Genomic DNA, 17879 nt, shown 5'->3' on the forward strand with positions numbered 1-17879 from the left:
AGTTACAGGAGTTAAACAAGCAGGTTGCTTAGTCACTTTTGTAAATTTCCTTAGGTTTCTTTAAGAGTCTAAGTACTTCTATAAATCTGGTCTCATTTCTGATTTTAATTTTAAGAATTTTACTTCCACACAATATATGACATTTTGACAACATAGTTTTACTTAAAAGCTATACTTTTGACTCCTGCATTTGCATTTTTTCAACCAAGATTAGATGGATGTTTGTCTTTTATGGGCTTAGTGCTACCTTTATGTATTTACAGTTTTTTGCACTCTTCTTTTTTTGTGTATAGCAGACGCATGTATTACTGAAGTTAAATTAGCCTCCTGTAAATTTTATAACCAAAATTGGGGCATAAGCCTTTAATTGAATTGCTAAAATTCAGTTTCGTACTTTTTGTATTCTAACTTGGAGCATACAGGGAAGGGGAACCCAATTAAAGAACGATGGGGTTTTTTTTTTAGATACCGACTGGGGAGAAAAACCCTTCTCATTCTCCCAATATAATTGTTTTAGGTAGCTGCATTAAAAGCAATGGCCAGCCGAGGAGGTCCCAAGTACAACCTTTCACAGCAGCCTTGGGCGCAACCAGGTATTCACTTTGTTTTATGTTTTTCACATTAGTTTTGAGACATTTGCAGGGTAATAAATGGAGTAAAAAAAGGCAATGCAAGTTCATTTTCCACGTATTTTATAGAATGTATTTTAAGATGATCTTTCTTTTATACAAAACAGAAAAACCAAGGCCCTTCCTACTTATTATTTCTGATATCATAAAAGCAATATAAATTTTAGCCATTGTGCTATTTTCAGTAGATAAGCTTAGATGTCATCCTTTTCTGTAGCTTGTAGATCAGGGCTTTTGGTACTTGAAAAGCTTCATAATATGAGTTCAATTTGTGTAGTAGATAAATTAATTCAGCACTTAAAGCTGTGACTGCTGAAATGTATTTATGACACACAACCATTGACTAAAAAGTGTCCTGAATAATTCTTTTTTTAAAATTCAGGTTTAGTTTTCTGTATGAAGGAATTGAGTTAGTCTTTGAGAGTTACTGTTCATGTTTTGTAAGCATTTTACATTTTTAACTCTTGTGACTACCCAAAATAGTAAGCCAATTCCATATTCTCTCATTGGAAGAGAACATGTCATAAAATGCTTCATTGTGCATGAGTAGTTCAGGCCTCACAGTGTTACAGAAGGCCCTAGAAAGTTGCATGTCTGAGTGACATTGGCATGTCTGTATTCAGTTTCAGAGATTTGAACCTTTGTTGCATCAAGATCTTAAAATGCAAAACCATTAAGTTCATTCATAATTAATTTCTGCTCCAGAGCAGGTTGGGCAGTTTCAAGGGCTAACTTGAGCTTTTGGTTAATCTCTGGCTCATTTGGGAATATTTTATAATATTTGTTCTGTGAGAATTCTGTACCTAAGTGGAGATGTAGGGATAGTTTGTTCCTAAGTGAACTTGTTTCTCTTCATTGAACTATGAAGTAGAAGGTGGTATGATGGGCAGTGCAAGTAAGCCTGGGTTGTAGCAAGGTGTGAGAACTTGTTTTTCAAGGCTGGAGAGTGTGTGCTATGGAAGAAAGTGAAGTTCATACTTCAGTGGAGTATTCCCTAATCTCAAAGCAGCATCTTTTACTGGACCCACCAAATACAATCTTGGCTGTTTTGTTATGCCCTGATATATACCACAGTGTCGGTGATTTGGGAGGCAGGAGTAAACAAAGAGCAATATTTAAAAGCTAGAGTGAATAAATAATTAAAGCATATGAACCTTACCTGTTCAAGTTTTCAAAATTCTGTAATATTTCCTCCAATACTTTCATCATGATTCTGTTGCAAACAGTGTTAAAATTATCTAGCAATATAGTAACCATGCTCCATCCAGCACAGCATTCTTGTGTAGTAGGCTACATAGCCATCTCAGATACACAAGTTATGTCTAATGCAGTCTGTCAGTCTTTATCAACAGCTTGAGGAAAGGAAAATTGCAATATGCTGCAATATTTTTCTTAGGCTCAGCTTTCCAGTTAGATAAGGATCCATCTAAAACAAGTCCTACTTAGGTTTTTTGCCAATGGAAAGTGATGCCTAGACAGTGTGGAGTGCTGAGGGAAGGGCATGGGGTCCTGGTCTGCATGAAGTAGAGAGAATGATTTGGGCATATATTTCAATCCAGAGAACCAAATTTTTGCCTAATAATAATTTACTTTACTTCCAGCAAAGGTCACTGATTTAGTGTCTTCCACTTACAAGATCATAAAAACAAAGCTGCCGTCAACGTTACGAAGCATGTCATTATACTTGTCCAATAAAGACACTGAATTCATTTTGTTTAAGCCGGTTAGGGTGAGTATTATTAGAATACACATCAGCATGCTTTCCATAGATTTCACAGCTTTAATGCAATAGATTAAAGGCTGTAAGAGTGTATTTTCTAAGCTTGTTAACTTATTTCTGGCATCTGTAGCAGTAAATTGATATAGCTGTTTCTGTAGAAGTTAATTGATACAGATGCTTAAGTTTCTGAATTTCATTATCTTTCTCTTCAACTTTCACAAGAGTTTTCTGAATTTGTGCTAAGCTGGTCCACCACACATTTCTGTATTCTATGTTAGTAACTTGGGCAGTAATCATGGGAAAGATTTAATGCATATATGTAAAGCCAATGCAGTATGACAAATTGTAGCGTGGCTCTGCTTTGAAAAGTAGCTGTATAAAAGTGGCACCTAGCTCCATAGAGGTGAACACTGTGTTTTTCAGACAGTGAAAGGAGAAGACGGATATACTGCTTATTCTTTTTATCCATTCAGTCTGCAGATTGTTTACTATGCTAAACAGGAGAAAGTGCCACATTTACTCTGTCTTTATTTGAATATAAGATAACACGTCAATAATGAAATTCTAAATATGAAATATTTATTCAATTTAGGGCTGTCAAATAATTAAAATATTTGATCGCGATTAGTTGCGCGATTAAAAAAAATTAGTTTCAATTAATCATGATTTTAATCACACAGCTAAAAACCCAAAATTATGTGCAGCAAAACTCCAAGTTATGCAAAATTATGCAGATACTTTGTATGGTTAGGGGTTTGTGGGGGGAGTGGAATTTGTGAAGGTGTGAAGGGCTATGTGTGGGGGAGGGTTGGAGCCTGGGAAGTGGGGGTTCCTACATATCTTGGCAGGACATGGGGTACTTTGGATCAGGAGAGAGGGGCAGCAGCAGGGCTGGGGAGGCTGTGGCTTGGTAGTGAGGGGCAGACACACAGACAGGTAGACAGACACACACACTGCCCAGCAGATAAGTGTGTGGGGTGGAGGAAAGGGCTGGGGGGGCAGTTGGGGCTCCCACAGTGTGGGAGGGAGTGGAGCAGAGGCATGGGTAGGGGCTGAGGTGAATGGGACCCAGGGGTCGGGCTGGGTTTGGGGATGGAGCTGTGGGTAGCTCATTTGGGGGGGGGTAAAGGCGGGCTACTACTATGGATGTGCATGCCCCTGAAGAAAACATGGAGGGTACATGCCCCCCAGATTTGTGTGTGGGGCAGAGGTGGGATGCAACTGTGTACTAGGCTCTGTGCCCCACTACCACTGCCCCAGGAGCTGCACAACACCATGCCGTCTCCTGCCACCAGGCAGGCAGGGGACACAGCACAGCCTGCACGTGGCTCTGGGGCAAAGGAAGTGTGGTGCAGAGCCCCAGCTAACTGCCGCAACCTGCCTCCACCCTGTGCACAGATCCCCATGCCCCTTATGCTTCCCCCAATGTGTGTGCAGTGGTGGGAGCCACCCATGGCTCCATCCCACAACCTGCCCTGGCCTCGGGGCCCGATGTACCACAGCCCCTGCCTCTGCCTCACTCCCTCCCCCACTGTGGGGACCTCGATCTGCCCTTCTTGTGCCCCTTTCCTCCCCCATGCCGCTTTCCCTTTACTTACTTGCCTGCTTGGTGTTGCTCCACATGCCACTGGGTGGCATTCTTGGCTACCTGTTGGCTATGACTGTGTGCCTGTCTGTGTGTGCGCTGCCCCCCCCCCCCCCCGCTGCAGCTGCCTTGAGACTGTGTCTGGGCTGCCCTGTGGTCCTCTGCACTACCACCACTGCCCTAGGGGTGGCCCAGAGGCAGTGCTGACAGCAGCGGAGCAGAGCCTGGGCATGGGCTCCAAAACCACGTGCGCAATTAACATGTTAAAAAAATTAATGCAAACAATGATTAATACAGCAATTGCATGTGTAAACAGTCCTGATAAATTTGTTATAATTTTTTAGGTATAGAATCTAATTATTGGAGGTTTGCCTTGAATTTGTCTCCCTTCTGCTGCTACAGTAGAGAAAATAAATCTTGGGGGGGTAAGGTGGCCCTTTATTCTTACCACAGGGGTAAGGTGGCCCCTTATTCTCTGCCCCCTCCAGCTTCTTCCCTCTGAACCACTTTCCCATCCCCGCTACAGTCAGACGCTGTTCTCCCTTAGCACTGGAAGTGAGGGGCAAATTTGAAAACACTGACTTTGAAATAAGCTTGCCTGTAGTAATTTGCATATAGGCAAATTACTATGGGTAACCATAGACTTAGTTCATCCAGAATTGATGCATTTTACCTTTTTACCATTTTCATAGTTTCATAGTAGCTAGGGTCAGAAGGGACCTGAACAGATCATCTAGCCTGACCCCCTGACACAGGCAGGAATGAATGCTGGGTTCACAAGACCCCAGACAGGTGATCATCCAACCTCCTCTTGAATTTGTCCAAGATAGGGGCGAGGACCACTTCCCTGGGAAGTTGGTTCCAGATATTGGCCACCCTAACTGTAAAATAATGCCTTCTTATGTCTATTCAAAGATAATAAAAAGTCCTTTTTCAAATATATAGGGAGGATGAAGAAAGCACCAGGAAATACGGGGCCCCTGCAAGATTCTCTGGGCAATCTGTTGGTTGCGCCAGAGGAGAAAGCAGACCTCTTTAACCAATTCTTTACCTCCGTTTTCTTGGGCAGGGACTGGGACTTCCCCACCGTGATGCAAGACGGACTTGAGGGGAACACCTCCAGACCTCAGACTGGGGAGGACCGGGTTAGAGAGCTTCTGGAGGGGCTGGACGTGTTCAAATCAGCGGGTCCAGATGCTCTCCACCCCATGGTGTTGAGGGAGCTAGCAGGGGTTATTGCTGGGCCCTTAGCACGGCTTTACAAGTGCTCGTGGTTCTCGGGTCAGGTGCCAGATGATTGGAAGATAGCCAATGTGGTCCCCATCTTTAAAAAAGGGAGGAGGAAGGACCCAGGCAACTATAGGCCCGTCAGTCTTACCTCAATCCTAGGGAAACTCTTTGAGAAGATCGTCATGGAGCACATCTGTGATGGGCCAGCATCAGGGATGATGCTCAAGGGCAACCAGCACGGTTTCATTAGGGGCAGGTCATGTCAGACCAACCTGATTGCCTTTTATGATCAGGTCACGAAAGCCTTGGATGCAGGTGTTGCTGTGGATGTAGTCTTTCTGGACTTCAGCTAGGCCTTTGACACCCTCTCCCACCCCATCCTCATTAAAAAACTAGGTGACTGTGGCATTGATGCCTACACGGTCAGATGGATTGCAGATTGGCTCAAGGGTCTTACTCACAGGGTGGTGGTGGACGGGTCATATTCGACCTGTGGAGAAGTGGGCAGCAGAGTCCCCCAGGGCTCGGTCCTTGGGTCCGCGCTGTTCAATCTCTTTATCAGCGATTTGGACAGTGGGGTGAAAAGCAACCTGTTTAAATTTGCTGATGATACCAACATTTCGGGTGAGGTGAGAACGCTAGTAGGGAGGGAAAGACTGCAGCAAGACCTGGATAGGTTACAGGGGTGGGCTACAAAAGCAGGATGCGTTTCAATACTGACAAGTGCAGGGTGCTACACTTGGGCAGTAGTAACCAGCAGCACACTTAAAAGATGGGAAACTCCCTTCTTGAGAGCATGGAGGCAGAAAGGGATCTTATTGACTCCAAGATGAACATGGGCTGACAATGCGAGGTCACGGTTGGCAGGGCTAACCGGACCTTGCTGTGCATCTCAAGTAGGGCCAAGGAGGTGATCCTCCCCCTCTAGTGACACTGGTCAGGGCACAGCTGGAATACTGCGTCCAGTTCTGTGCGCCCCACTTCAGGAGGGATGTGGACAACATTGAGACGGTCCAGAGGAGGGCCACCCACATGATCCGGGGACAACAGGGCAGACCCTACAATGAGAGACTGCGGGACCTGAACCTATTCAGCCTTCACAAGAGAAGGCTGAGGGGGGACCTGGTGACAGTCTATAAACTCACTAGGGGGGACCAGAAGGGTTTGGGAGAGACCTTGTTTCCCCTAGCGCCCCCTGGCATAACAAGGAATAACGGCCACAAATTAGTGGAGAGTAGGTTGAGATTAGACATCTGTAAGACCTACTTCACAGTTAGGGTGGCTAGGATATGGAACCAACTTCCAAAGGAAGTGGTGCTGGCTCCTACCTTGCGGGTCTTTAAGGAGAGGCTTGATGTCTACCTGGCTGGAGTCATCTGAGCCCAGTTTTTCTCCTGCCAAGGCAGGGGGTCGGACTTGAAGATGTAGCTACCTTCCGACCCTACTTCTATGATTCTAACCTAAACCTATTCTCCATCAGCTTATTACCATTGTTCCTTGTCACCCCAGGTGGTGCTGGGGAGAATAGGGCTCTTCCTATTTGCTGATGATCTCCCTTGATGAGTTTGTAGGCATCCACCAGGTCCCCCCCTCAGCCTCCTCTTGCTGAGGCTGAACAGGTTCAGGTCTCTCAGTCTCCTCATAGGGCCTGTCCTGCTGCCCTCTCACCAAGCGGGTGGCCCTCCTCTGAACCCTCTCCAGGCTGACCACATCCCTTGGGAAATGTGGCGCCCACTACTGAACTCAGTACTCCAATTGCGGCCTGACCAACGTCACATAGAGGGGGAGTATCATCTCTCTGGACCAGCTTGAGATGCACCTTTGGATACTTGACAAGGTATAGCTGGCCTTGCTGGCTGCAGTCTGGCATTGGCGGCTCATGTTCATCTTGGAGTCAATAATGACTCCAGGATCCCATTCTGTCTCTGTGCTTTCAAGTGGGGAACTCCGCAGCCTGTATATATGCTGTGTATTCCCCCTCCCAAGGTGCAGCACCCTGCATTTATCTACGTTGAACCCCATCCTGGTCTCATCTGCCCACTTTTGTAGTCTGTTTAAATCTAGTTGCAGCCTCTCTCTCCCTTCAAGTGTGTCCACCTGACCCCACATCTTAGGGTCATCAGCAAACTTGGACAGCGTGCTTTCCATCCCATCGTCCAAGTCGCTGATGAAGATGTTAAACAGTGCGGCCCCAAGGACCGAGCCCTGGGGCACCTCACTGCTCACATCTCGCCAGGCTGAGTACGACCTGTCCACCACTACTCTCTGGGTGTGCCCTATCAGCCAGTTTTTTACCCATCCAACTGTGTAGGCAATAATGCCACAGTCGCTTAATTTATTGATGAGGATGGGGTGAGAGACGGTGTCAAAGGCCTTCCTAAAGTCTAGGAACACTACGTCCATGGTGACACCATCAGCCAAGTATTTAGTTACTTGGTCATAAAAGGCAATCAGGTTGGTCAGGCAGGACCTGCCTTTGATGAACCCATGCTGATTGCCCTTGAGCATGATGTCCCCTGCTGGCCCACCACAGATGTGCTCCTTGATGATTCTCTCCAAGATCTTCCCGAGCCCTTGACACCCTGTTGTATAGTGAAATCCAGTAAATGATGATCGCTGTTGCCCAGGTGGTCAAGGACCTGCAGTCCCCTCACCAGATCATCCCATGTGGCCAGGACCAGGTACAGCAAGGCGTTACCCCTAGTGGGACTGTACACTTCCTGGATAAGATGAAGGTCCTGTAATACAGCCAGGAACCTACGTGATTGTACTTGTGTACCTCCATAAACACACTGTTAAGCTGCACTTTTTTTTTTTACCTACTTGTATATAGCACAAACTATGCCTGATATTAGTTTAAAACCAAAAGGCACATAATATACCATATAACTCTGGGGTGGGCAAAATATGGCCAATGGGCTATATGTGGCCCAGCAACTGATTGGATCTGGTCTGTGGCTGGGCACCTGCCAATTGATTGTATCCAGCCTGCAGGGCTCTGTGTGGGACTGAGCCCAGCTTAGGGTAGCCCATGCCCACCATTGGCCCTGGTCAGCGAACGCATCTTTTTGGTGGAGCTGCTTGGGTACTGCTCACCTTCCCCCACTTCCAACAGCTCCTCCTCTTCCTGCACTCCTCTGAGTAGCAGGTAGCGCAGGGAAGCAGCAGTGGTTGTGGGCGCACATGCCAGTTAGCACATGCCCAGCTAGGCGGGTGGGAGTGTGGGGGTGGAGCTGCAGTCAGGTGGCTCCTGCCGTAGTGTGCCGGGCTCCAGCTCCTGGCCTCCTTCCACCCACTTGGCTGCTCGCAGGTGGCTGCTCAATGCAAGACGAGGAGTCCTCCTCCCATGCTGATGTGGGGGAGGACCTTATCTTTATATTCAAGTAAATAAAGTTTTCCTCCTTTTTTTGCATAGCACAGACCTTCCTTAAGGTCCAGAAAGTTGCATCTGTTCAAAGGCACTGAGGGCTGTACTGAGTTAGTGGAGGGGCTACAGTTTGTGCTTGCAGATGGTCAAGAGAGAACCCAATTTAGTTCTTAGGTGCCAGGTTCAATTTGTAGGACTAGGTATTGAGAGAGAACATCTTTCACTTAGCACATTTCATCTGGAGTTGTATAAGAACCAACATAGGAACCTCTCAATGCTATTTTTATAGTTACTATTCAGCAGAGAACCAGTTCTTAGAACATAGGTGTGAAGTTCTTCCAAGTGACTCCCTTGCCCCATTCACTTCAGTAGCAGTTCCCCATACAAGATGTTTGTTTGCAATAAGCCTTGTGGTACTCCAATATTAAATATTTTTTTCTTTTCTTTATAAGAATAACATTCAGCAAGCATTCCAGAAGCTTCATACTTTGTTAAAGGAAGAATTTAGCAGTGAAGATCTTCAGATCATAGCTTGTCCTTCAATGGAACAGGTATGCATTGAAACTCCTTATTTTGTAGTTTTTCTTTTTCATGCAACTTCCTCTGTTTTGTTTAATTGTCCAACGTTACCTTAATGGGTAATGTTGTTTTTCTAAGTCCTCTTTATTCTCATGTTTTGATCAGGAATTAAGTTGAACTCTGAGAAAAAATGTAATTATTTAGCTTTAGAAATAATATAGGGCAGGGATTGACAACCGTTTTGGAGCAGCAGTCTAAAATAATGCTGCTCCATCAGAAGCAAGCCACCACTTCTACAGCACCAAATTACCAGCAGCATGTATGCAACCTGGCTGCTGCTGCAGTGTTGTTGAATTGGTCTGTCACCAAACTGCTAGTGATACTTGGGCTTTGCTGGCCAGATGATTTGGCTCATGGTGGATGGCAGCTAACATGTGGCAAGGCTGAGATCTGAGCTGCCATGGGTTAGCTTCCTTTTACCTTGGGTTAAGAATGTGCATGTGGGCAATTGTCTTGAAGTGTCTGACATGCAGTAAAGCTCAACTTTTTGGCCCACACGTATGTATGTATGTATGTATGCCCATACTCTTAGTTTTATAACTGGTGTTAGTGATCAGACATGTTGATATGTTGCTGTGGGTTATTATTGCTTAAGGTCACAACAGAGACCCATGTGGAGACCTACAGCCACCTTGAGCACCATATATCTGTGAAGAGATATCAGGTGTGCCAAGTACATAAAAAAAATCTTTAGCCCCAAGTGTGAGAGAGTCCTGCCTTTGACACTGTTTTCCTCTTCATCCTGCAAGTAATTTGGAAAAGCATTGTGAGGACCTGGTTGAACTAAAAAACTGGAAAATGTTTGAATATTTATGGAAACTTAAAAACCTCAGCATAAAGAGGGACTTTAGCTTAGGAACACTAGGAATTTTCTTTATCAGGGCAACCTGGCACATACCACTCTTAAGAGATTTAGTAGCTTTTTAAAAAAATGATTTTTACTCTGGGGTCTTGGCTATAAATGAAATCCACTCTGGTGCGGTTATAGTTGAGTCTCAGTTAAACTTTTAGTCACATTTGTGGTTGAAATAATTTCTCCACAAGGTTTTTGAAAGAAATCGTAGAAGGGGGAGAAATTTGTGTTGATCAGGAAATGAATCAGTGGGTTAAAGTAGATTTATCTCGGGGCATGGACAGGTGACAGGTTTACCACAGAGTAAATGGTAGGGCTGTGTGAAACAGCACTGTTTCGTTACGGCTTGGCTTCTGTTTCACTGGGACAGTGTTTTGTTTCAAGTCTTGTTTAGTTTCGAAAGAGCTGTGCCATTTCGTTTTGTCGAAACTGCTTTGCTGTTTCAACACTGTTTCGATGTTTCACTTATTGGTTATAATGGGGAAGCACAAAACTGCCTAGAACTTTGTCATTTCTTGCCTGATTCGGATGAAACCTGCAGACATGGTAGCCCCTGCTAAGGTCACAAAGCCTGCCAAGTTTCAAGGAGATAGGTGCAGGGGTTTCTGGGAAACTGCACCTCAAGCTGCTGGCAAGCAAAACTTGTGACGCGTGACTATGTGCATGCGTGTGTGTTAAAGCACAGCTGTTTTTTCTGTCCCTCCCCCAGAGCGCTGGGATTGGAAGGGACCTCAGGGAAGGATGACAGTCACTGACCAGCTACACATATCAATATCAGAGCAGTCCTTCCTCCTCCCTTTCCGTAGTTTCTGTGTCCCTGGAAGCAAGCCCAGTTTCAAAACTCAAAATATTTTGAAACTTTCAAAACATTTTAAGTGCCCTCATTTCATTCCAAGACTTTTTCAAAGCCTTTTGTTTTGTTTCAATTTCGCTATTTCGAACTTGAAACCATTCAAAACAGTGTTGAAACAAAACACTTTGCGAAATTTTGCACAGCCCTAGTAAATGGATTATGCTCTGTGGTATATGTAGATTGGACACACAAGGCACAGCCTTACATTGTGCAAGTCATTCCATACTGGTAAAACTGCCCCTCAAAGTGACAGGTGTATACCAGTTGTATGTCCATTCCCCTAGTTGGATTTATCCCGGAGTGGCTCAGTGCTCAATGCAAACCGGTTTCTGGGTCACCTAGTGGCCAAGTGCTCTAATACTGTCAGCTGCAAGCAGTGAGGTTGAAAAGTGTTCCTGTAGCCACTTCTTACTACTAATATCCAGAATAAAATACTCTAAAATAATCATGTTGTGTATCTATACCAAGGATTGGCAACAGGTGTCATGCTGGGGCATGAGCACAGCTTCCAGAGAGAGGAGAGCTGCATCCACGGTGGTGCCACTTTTTGCTCCCTGGCTGCAGTGTGGGCACAGGTTGAGCTGGGGCTTCGAGCTGTGCCCACGCTGCACCTGGGAGGCTGTGGGGGCAAAAGGGGGAGGAGATGGGGAAAAGCAGCAGCAGCAGAGACGCAGCTTTCTGCTGCCTGGCCCCAGCTCAGCTCCCTACCAGCTGGAAGCTGCGCCTGTGCTGCAGCTGGGGAACAGAGAGACACGACAGTATTGTGGGCACAGCTCCCCTCTGGCTGGAATCTGTGCTTATACTTCAGCAGGAAAGCAGGGGGCTAGGAGAAGCAGTGGTAGCATGGGCACGGCTCCCAGATGCCTGGCCCTGGCACAGGGAAACCCACCTCACTGCTGATGCACCAGCAAAGCTACCTGACCCATGCTGAACTGGAGCTGGGTTGGTTGTTCCAACCTGCAGTTTATAAAGGATGCCAGCCCCCATCTTACACCACTAATGTAATTGGACTGCTGCACTTTGAAGGACAGGAAATACTGGACCAATCTTTTGGGTCACTGTTCTGAAGCTTTGCAGATTTGGGTTTGCAAATGATTCCAGATCTTGCCTCTGGGACATTTTGAGTTTGCTTACTTTGTCTTTTAAATGACTTACTTCACATATTCAGTTACTTTTTAAAATATTAAGTGCAGGTACTCAGACTTACTAGAAGCTTTGGCACAGCTGATTACAGCAGATAAAAAGCTAGTCTGTCATGTCAGTAACTGTATACTAAGAGTTAGCAAGCAAGTAGAACTGGATGCTTGCACTTTTTTACCAATATCCTTGTAGTTCTCTTTGTTCACCTAAATCTCTGAAGATTTGTTTAGATGCTGAAACAAACAAAACTGGTCTGAACTCTAAACTGGATTAGCTAATACATGGTTCTGCTTTTGTATTATTTTTTTAAGGTGAATCTACTTCTGTCAATGTCTAAATAGTCCCAAGGTTGAGCTGTCGGGAGTAAGTTTCTGTTGTTACATCAGTGAAAGGGCTGTGAAGACACTTGCCTGAAATAAATAAAGGATCCCTGTGTGCTGTCCAACCTGTATGAAAGGTCTCTATGCTGCTTAACACAGAGTTGTGGAAGAATTGTGCGCTATAGGTAACTTTTAAGTATACCACATTTACCTTTTCTAAAGGTGAAAAATCTGGTCAAGATTCTTGTACAAGCTCAGTTACTGCCTCCATCTGCCAGTTGGGGATTCTGAGTTTAAATCCTTCCTTGCTTTCCTTTCATGGATATGATATGTGTGCAGTGGATAAAGAGTATTCGCCTAAGACGCTCTGAAAACATTGCCAGGAAACCAGACTTAAGAAACGTTGGCACATTTGAATGAAGACGTGAATGTTGGATGTTGCTGGAACTGGGTTTTAAATGGCACACTTCAGTTTTGTTTTTTGTTTTTTTTAAATCTCCTGAGAATCCTGTTAGGTATAACTCAGTTTGTGAAAATTTTGTATTACGTTTCCCTGAAATTTCTGATTTTCCTGTAATATTTGATGCACTGTATTTTGAATGCCCTGTGTTAAAATCAGTGATTCCTGACCCCTGGACTCTGACTCTGGCTTGCTTTATGTGAAGAACTTTCCAAGAGTTCTTCCCAGGTTACAAAACGGACACATGGGATTTACAATGCAATAAGATTTCTGATGTGCGTGAGGGAACTACCTGTGTTCTGAAGGCTTTATTGTAAAGTCAGGGTTTAGCATTGAGATTCTCAGGTACTTATGGTTTTAGGAAAGGGTTTTTATTTTTATTTTTTTCTTTTCTGATTGAGTAATGCGGCTACATGGATGAAGGGGACTACTTGGATGCTGTAGGCAATTCAAAGGGCTGCTGGTAGCAGAGCTGTGACTGTGTGGAACTTGGGTGGCACTGTTATAGATCAGTAAGCTTTAGAAAGAAGAAAGCACCATTGGATGAGGAAACTTCATCAGATCACCTTAGTAAATAGATCAGAAGAAAAGTACCCGCTGGGCAGCAAACTATGCCTATGTGTAATGTCTCACTGTGGTCAGTGTGCAGTGCATGTATGTTGCATAACCAAAGCATGTCCCACTTCAAAAAGTTAAGTGCTTAAACACATTTCCGTAACCTGGAGGAAACACTAAAGGTGGATTTAAGTGCTTTCAGTGACTAGGGACCTTACTGTGTAGATCCGTGGAATGCAACACCGGGACTGAAATGGCAGATGTACGTATTTCTAAAACCAGTTCTCCAGCTTTCATGGTGTTTAATATAAATCTCTGATGTCTTAACGCAAGAGTTATGCTATTACAGATGAACCAACTGGGTACTACACTGGCAGGTTTTAAAGCCACAACGAGTAGCACTGTAGCAGACCGTTCTGAGGAAGAGAGAGAGAGAGACGGTATTTACAAGACCTCATCTAACTCTTTGAAATTAACTAAAGGAAATAACAAGGAAGAGAACTTACCCTTTCCCTTCACCTATTCAAGAATATAGGCTGTAAAAATAATGTCCAGTGCTTTGTAATATATGTACAGTTGGTATTTTTATAGTATTTTACAAAAAAACAGAAACAAACCCGCATGATTGCTTTGCAAAGTAATGATTGCTTGTACAGAAAGGGTGTGAAGGGGAAAATATGTATTACAGTAGTCACTGTTCTGAATCTTTTCACTTCTAAAATGACCACACAACTTTGGGACAGCTGTTTAAGGTTACTTGAGCAATCAGTTTATACAGCCTGTTAGCTGAATGAAGATTTGTTTAAACATGTACAGTTTCAGATATTTACATATACAAATAGTGTAAATAATTTCAAAAGATTAATTTAAAGTGCTTTATATTATCTGACTAGAATCTTGCTGTTTTTAATGTTTTTTTAATAAAAAAAATTGCTTCCTATTTTGGTGCCTGAGTTAAGTTTTCTTATGTACCTTGAGGTTTGTTTAACATGATGACTTGTAATGAATGGAAAAATACTAAATATCCTTTAGGCATGCATAGGACTTAATTAAGAAAAGACAAGTTGTTTTTGTTAGGAGTACGAGAATTGGCTTTATTTGGCACAGATAGATGTATACCTGAATACTGAGTGTGCAGCTAATTGTGTTTAAAGTAATCACTTTATAGTTGTAATAAAAGTAAATTTGTATTTCTTTACTGATGATTTTGTGTGACTAAATGGTCTCTTCACTGCAGTTGTCTTGGGGAGAAGAAACTGAGGTTATAATAGAAGAAGATATTTTAACTTGTTGGTCTTTATTCAAGAGCAAACTTGGGAGCTGAAAGCAGAAAGCACAGCTATTATTCAGCCCCTATTTTATTTGATGGCTCTTCTTGTTGCCTAGCTACTCATGGGCTAATCTTCCCATACTTTTTCATTACAATGTATTGTGTGTCTAGTCTCCATTCCTGCTCACCTTCCAAAGGCTTGGATTTTGTTCCTTAGTCATTTGTACCTCCCATATAGCTTTTGGTTTTGAAGGTGGCATTTGAACAAACTGTTTGTATAAGATACCCTATTTCCCCTTATTAGTACAAATAGAATTTAGCTTGTTTTGTTCTGCCACTTAGTGCTGCTTCACAGCAATTGCTCTTTCCCTTGGGCATTCTAGATTGCACCGAAAGGGCAGGATTCCAATCCCTGTGTGATGTATTCACTCATTTTGGTTTTGCATGGACTAAGCGACACTCGGAAAGACTTATGGACACAGACTTATCTGTATCGCAGCAAGGCCTAGAGGCCTGAACAGAACATCAGCGTTCCACTGTACAAGGCATTGTATAAACTCAGAGACAGAGGTTTTAGTCGAAATTGATGAAACAGTGATGGTAGGAGAAGGAAACAAAGGAACTAACTGGTAAAGTGACTTTCCCAAGGTTACTGAGGACGGAACCATTGTTTAAGCCTCAGTCCAACATCTGTGTGTACCGTGTTTCTATTCCTGTTGCTACCACATTATCAAAAATCAGAGGGGCCCATCTTGTGTCAGAGCCAAGAAGGATCAAATGCCAGGACCAATGTGAGGAGGTGGCAGTGTGACCTGTCATATTGGGGAGGGGGAAAAATTTAAGCAGCTGGTATCAATTAATCAGTAATCCTCGCAGAGTTTGCTGGGACCAGGAGGAGTCTGCTGCTTATAAAAGCCGCTCTCTGTTCACTTCAGAGTGGAGAAGCAACATTTAGGAAGGTTGTGGTGCTGATGAAGTGACAGACAAGAGATGGCAGAAATCTCTTGAAGGGAAAAGCCTGGTTTTTGGGGCTGGGGGAAAGTCAGCCAGAGACTTCAGACTTGTTGAAGAGATAAGAGCCTCTTTATAGGCCTAAAAGATATTGGGTGTAGATGATGGTAGTCCTGATGTCTCTCTTCAAGGGTGACCACATCTTCCTTGGCTTTCTGCCTCTGTGGTTGGTACTTTGGTCATCCTGGACTCACCAAATGACAGCTTAGTGAGGCCATACCATAAGACACCTTAGGACACAGGTTCTGAAAGACAGCTTTTTATTAGATAAACTGTATTCTAAGGTTGTATAATCTCACAGCCTCTTAGAGGAACATCCACAACAAAGCTGTGAAGTAAGGCTATCCAACTTCTGAGTCAGCGGGGGCTGCATGCTCTGTGGCCTACACTGAATGCTTCTCTTGATGCACCCTGCCATAATAGTGCCTTCCCTCCTGGCCTTCCCCCAGCTCTACCACGTTGCATGGGCACCCCAGCCCTACCCTCAGCTCTGGCTGTTGACTTTTCCCCACTTCCCAGTCCCACCGCTAGCATCCCAGACTGATGGTTCCTGCGGCATTGTGCTGCCCCGCCTGGGGTGTGGGCAGGAGGTGGAAGCCAGAGGAGGTTGGAGAGCAATGGAGGGAGTGGCAACCCTGAGGCTGCAAATTAATCTCTTGTGGGCTATATGCAGCCCATGGGCTGCCAGTTGGACAACCCTGCTATAAAGAATCAGAATTTGTAATGATTAAGACATGCTACATGAACTTGATCACCTCTCAACTGGCTTTAAAAACTACTGTACACAGGTAATGCAGCCCATGTAAGATCTGAATGTTGGGATGTGATTTGATAACACCTTGAAATCTTATGTGGGAAAAACTAATTGAAATAGGCTGGCCTGTGAGCACTGCTGTATGCGGAAAACTAGCTGAAGGACTATAAAGAAAGGGTAATAACCAATAAAGGGACCTACAAAGGTTAGAAATATCATCATGAAATAACAAAATGAGACTGAACTTGTTAAATTGCAGGCCAGTGCATGTGGGAGAAATATGAAAGCCAGGCAGGTATTCAGTGGAAAAGAGAAATCTGTTAGGCCATAACATGAGAGGTCCAAGCTTGATTGTATCAGATACAAACTGTTACAGCAATAGAAAAAAGCTAGCAGATTTGATTATATGAAGAAGAGCAGAGGGTCAGTTGACTATTTTCACTCACTACCAGTCATATCACCCTAGAATATGCTTCATTCAGTTCTGGGCATTTCACTGTAAGTGAATTTTAGCTTCCAGGAATTCTGCGTATTTGCTGGGCAAGGTTGCAAAATGCAAAGTGGCTCACAGCAGGCATGATTTAGCTTAGGCTGCCACCAAATTTGAGGCCAGCTCTACTCTCCTTTCTCCCACTTCTAAGAACCACCTTCTCAGTTTATGGGGGCTAGTGCACATTGACCTAACCAGGATCCACTGATTATTTGTTTCAAAATCAGAGGCTGTGCTCTTCGGTGCTATAATTACTGTACCTTGGCATACAGTCAGATGCAAACTGTTAAGAGCTTGAAAATGAGTTTTACTTTTACAATGAACTGACTGGCTGTCTTGACTGCTGAGCAGGCTCTGTGAAGCTTTGTGTCCACTACAAATCATTGATTTAGTGTCTCTGTTTCAACAGTGTTTGCAGGCAGGAAATGACGAGAGGCAAGGCCTTGAATGTTTTTCACCTGAGCACGGTGCCAGTCTTGTAATGCTTTCTGCATCTTGGCCAGGAGCTTCTTGATCTGGATGCTTTTGGAATGAAGGAAGAGCTCCAGTTGGTCTTCTGCTGGTTTAAAGTGGAGTGTGGCTGGTTCTTTTACCTGCAAAAGGCCAGTTCAGAGAGAAAGTAAAAAAATGATTAATGCTCCAAACCAAAGAGCATGTGCCAAGCATACTGGTGTCAGATACAAAGAAGGTTGTAAGGGTACCCAGGTTAGGCACCACAAGGCTTATGAATTAGATATCTGGCCCAGGAAGGTGATTCAAAAAAACAGGGGGAGGTATCTGAGCTCCCAGTCTTATTCAATGGGGTGGGGTTGGTGTTTTTAAAATATGGATGCTGGGTGGGAGCTACCTGGAGCTAGCCAATAGGCCTGTGTGAAGCAGCAAGTATTCACTTTGGATTTGGCTGATTTGGAGGTACAGCGATTTGATTTGGTGATTTGAATCACTGTCCTGATTTGATTTGACCACAGACTATAGCCCCTTCTGAGGACACGAAGCCTGCCAAGCATCAAGGAGATAGGTGCAGGGGCTTCTGTGAAAGTGCCCCTCGAACTGTTGAAAGCAG

General features: G+C 44.2%; 2 protein-coding genes across 2 annotated transcripts in view; one reads left to right on the forward strand and one right to left on the reverse strand.

The window, feature by feature from the left end:
* The window catches only part of COG3 (component of oligomeric golgi complex 3), a 55875-nt gene extending 41379 nt beyond the window's left edge, over positions 1-14496 (forward strand). Inside the window, exons 20-23 of the mRNA XM_090025565.1 lie at positions 518-593; positions 2231-2358; positions 8984-9082; positions 12268-14496. Of these exons, the coding sequence (XP_089881691.1) occupies positions 518-593; positions 2231-2358; positions 8984-9082; positions 12268-12297 (333 nt within the window). The 3' untranslated portion in view covers positions 12298-14496. The remainder of the gene's footprint in view (positions 1-517; positions 594-2230; positions 2359-8983; positions 9083-12267) is intronic.
* An 887-nt stretch (positions 14497-15383) lies between these two features.
* The window catches only part of ERICH6B (glutamate rich 6B), a 60364-nt gene continuing 57868 nt past the window's right edge, over positions 15384-17879 (reverse strand). The window contains exon 15 of the mRNA XM_090031714.1: positions 15384-17409. Coding sequence (XP_089887840.1) covers positions 17197-17409 — 213 coding nt within the window. The 3' untranslated portion in view covers positions 15384-17196. The remainder of the gene's footprint in view (positions 17410-17879) is intronic.

Source organism: Crocodylus siamensis, chromosome 1 (assembly GCF_052110815.1).
Source record: "Crocodylus siamensis isolate JL-2025a chromosome 1, ASM5211081v1, whole genome shotgun sequence".
Taxonomy (NCBI): Eukaryota; Metazoa; Chordata; order Crocodylia; family Crocodylidae; genus Crocodylus; species Crocodylus siamensis.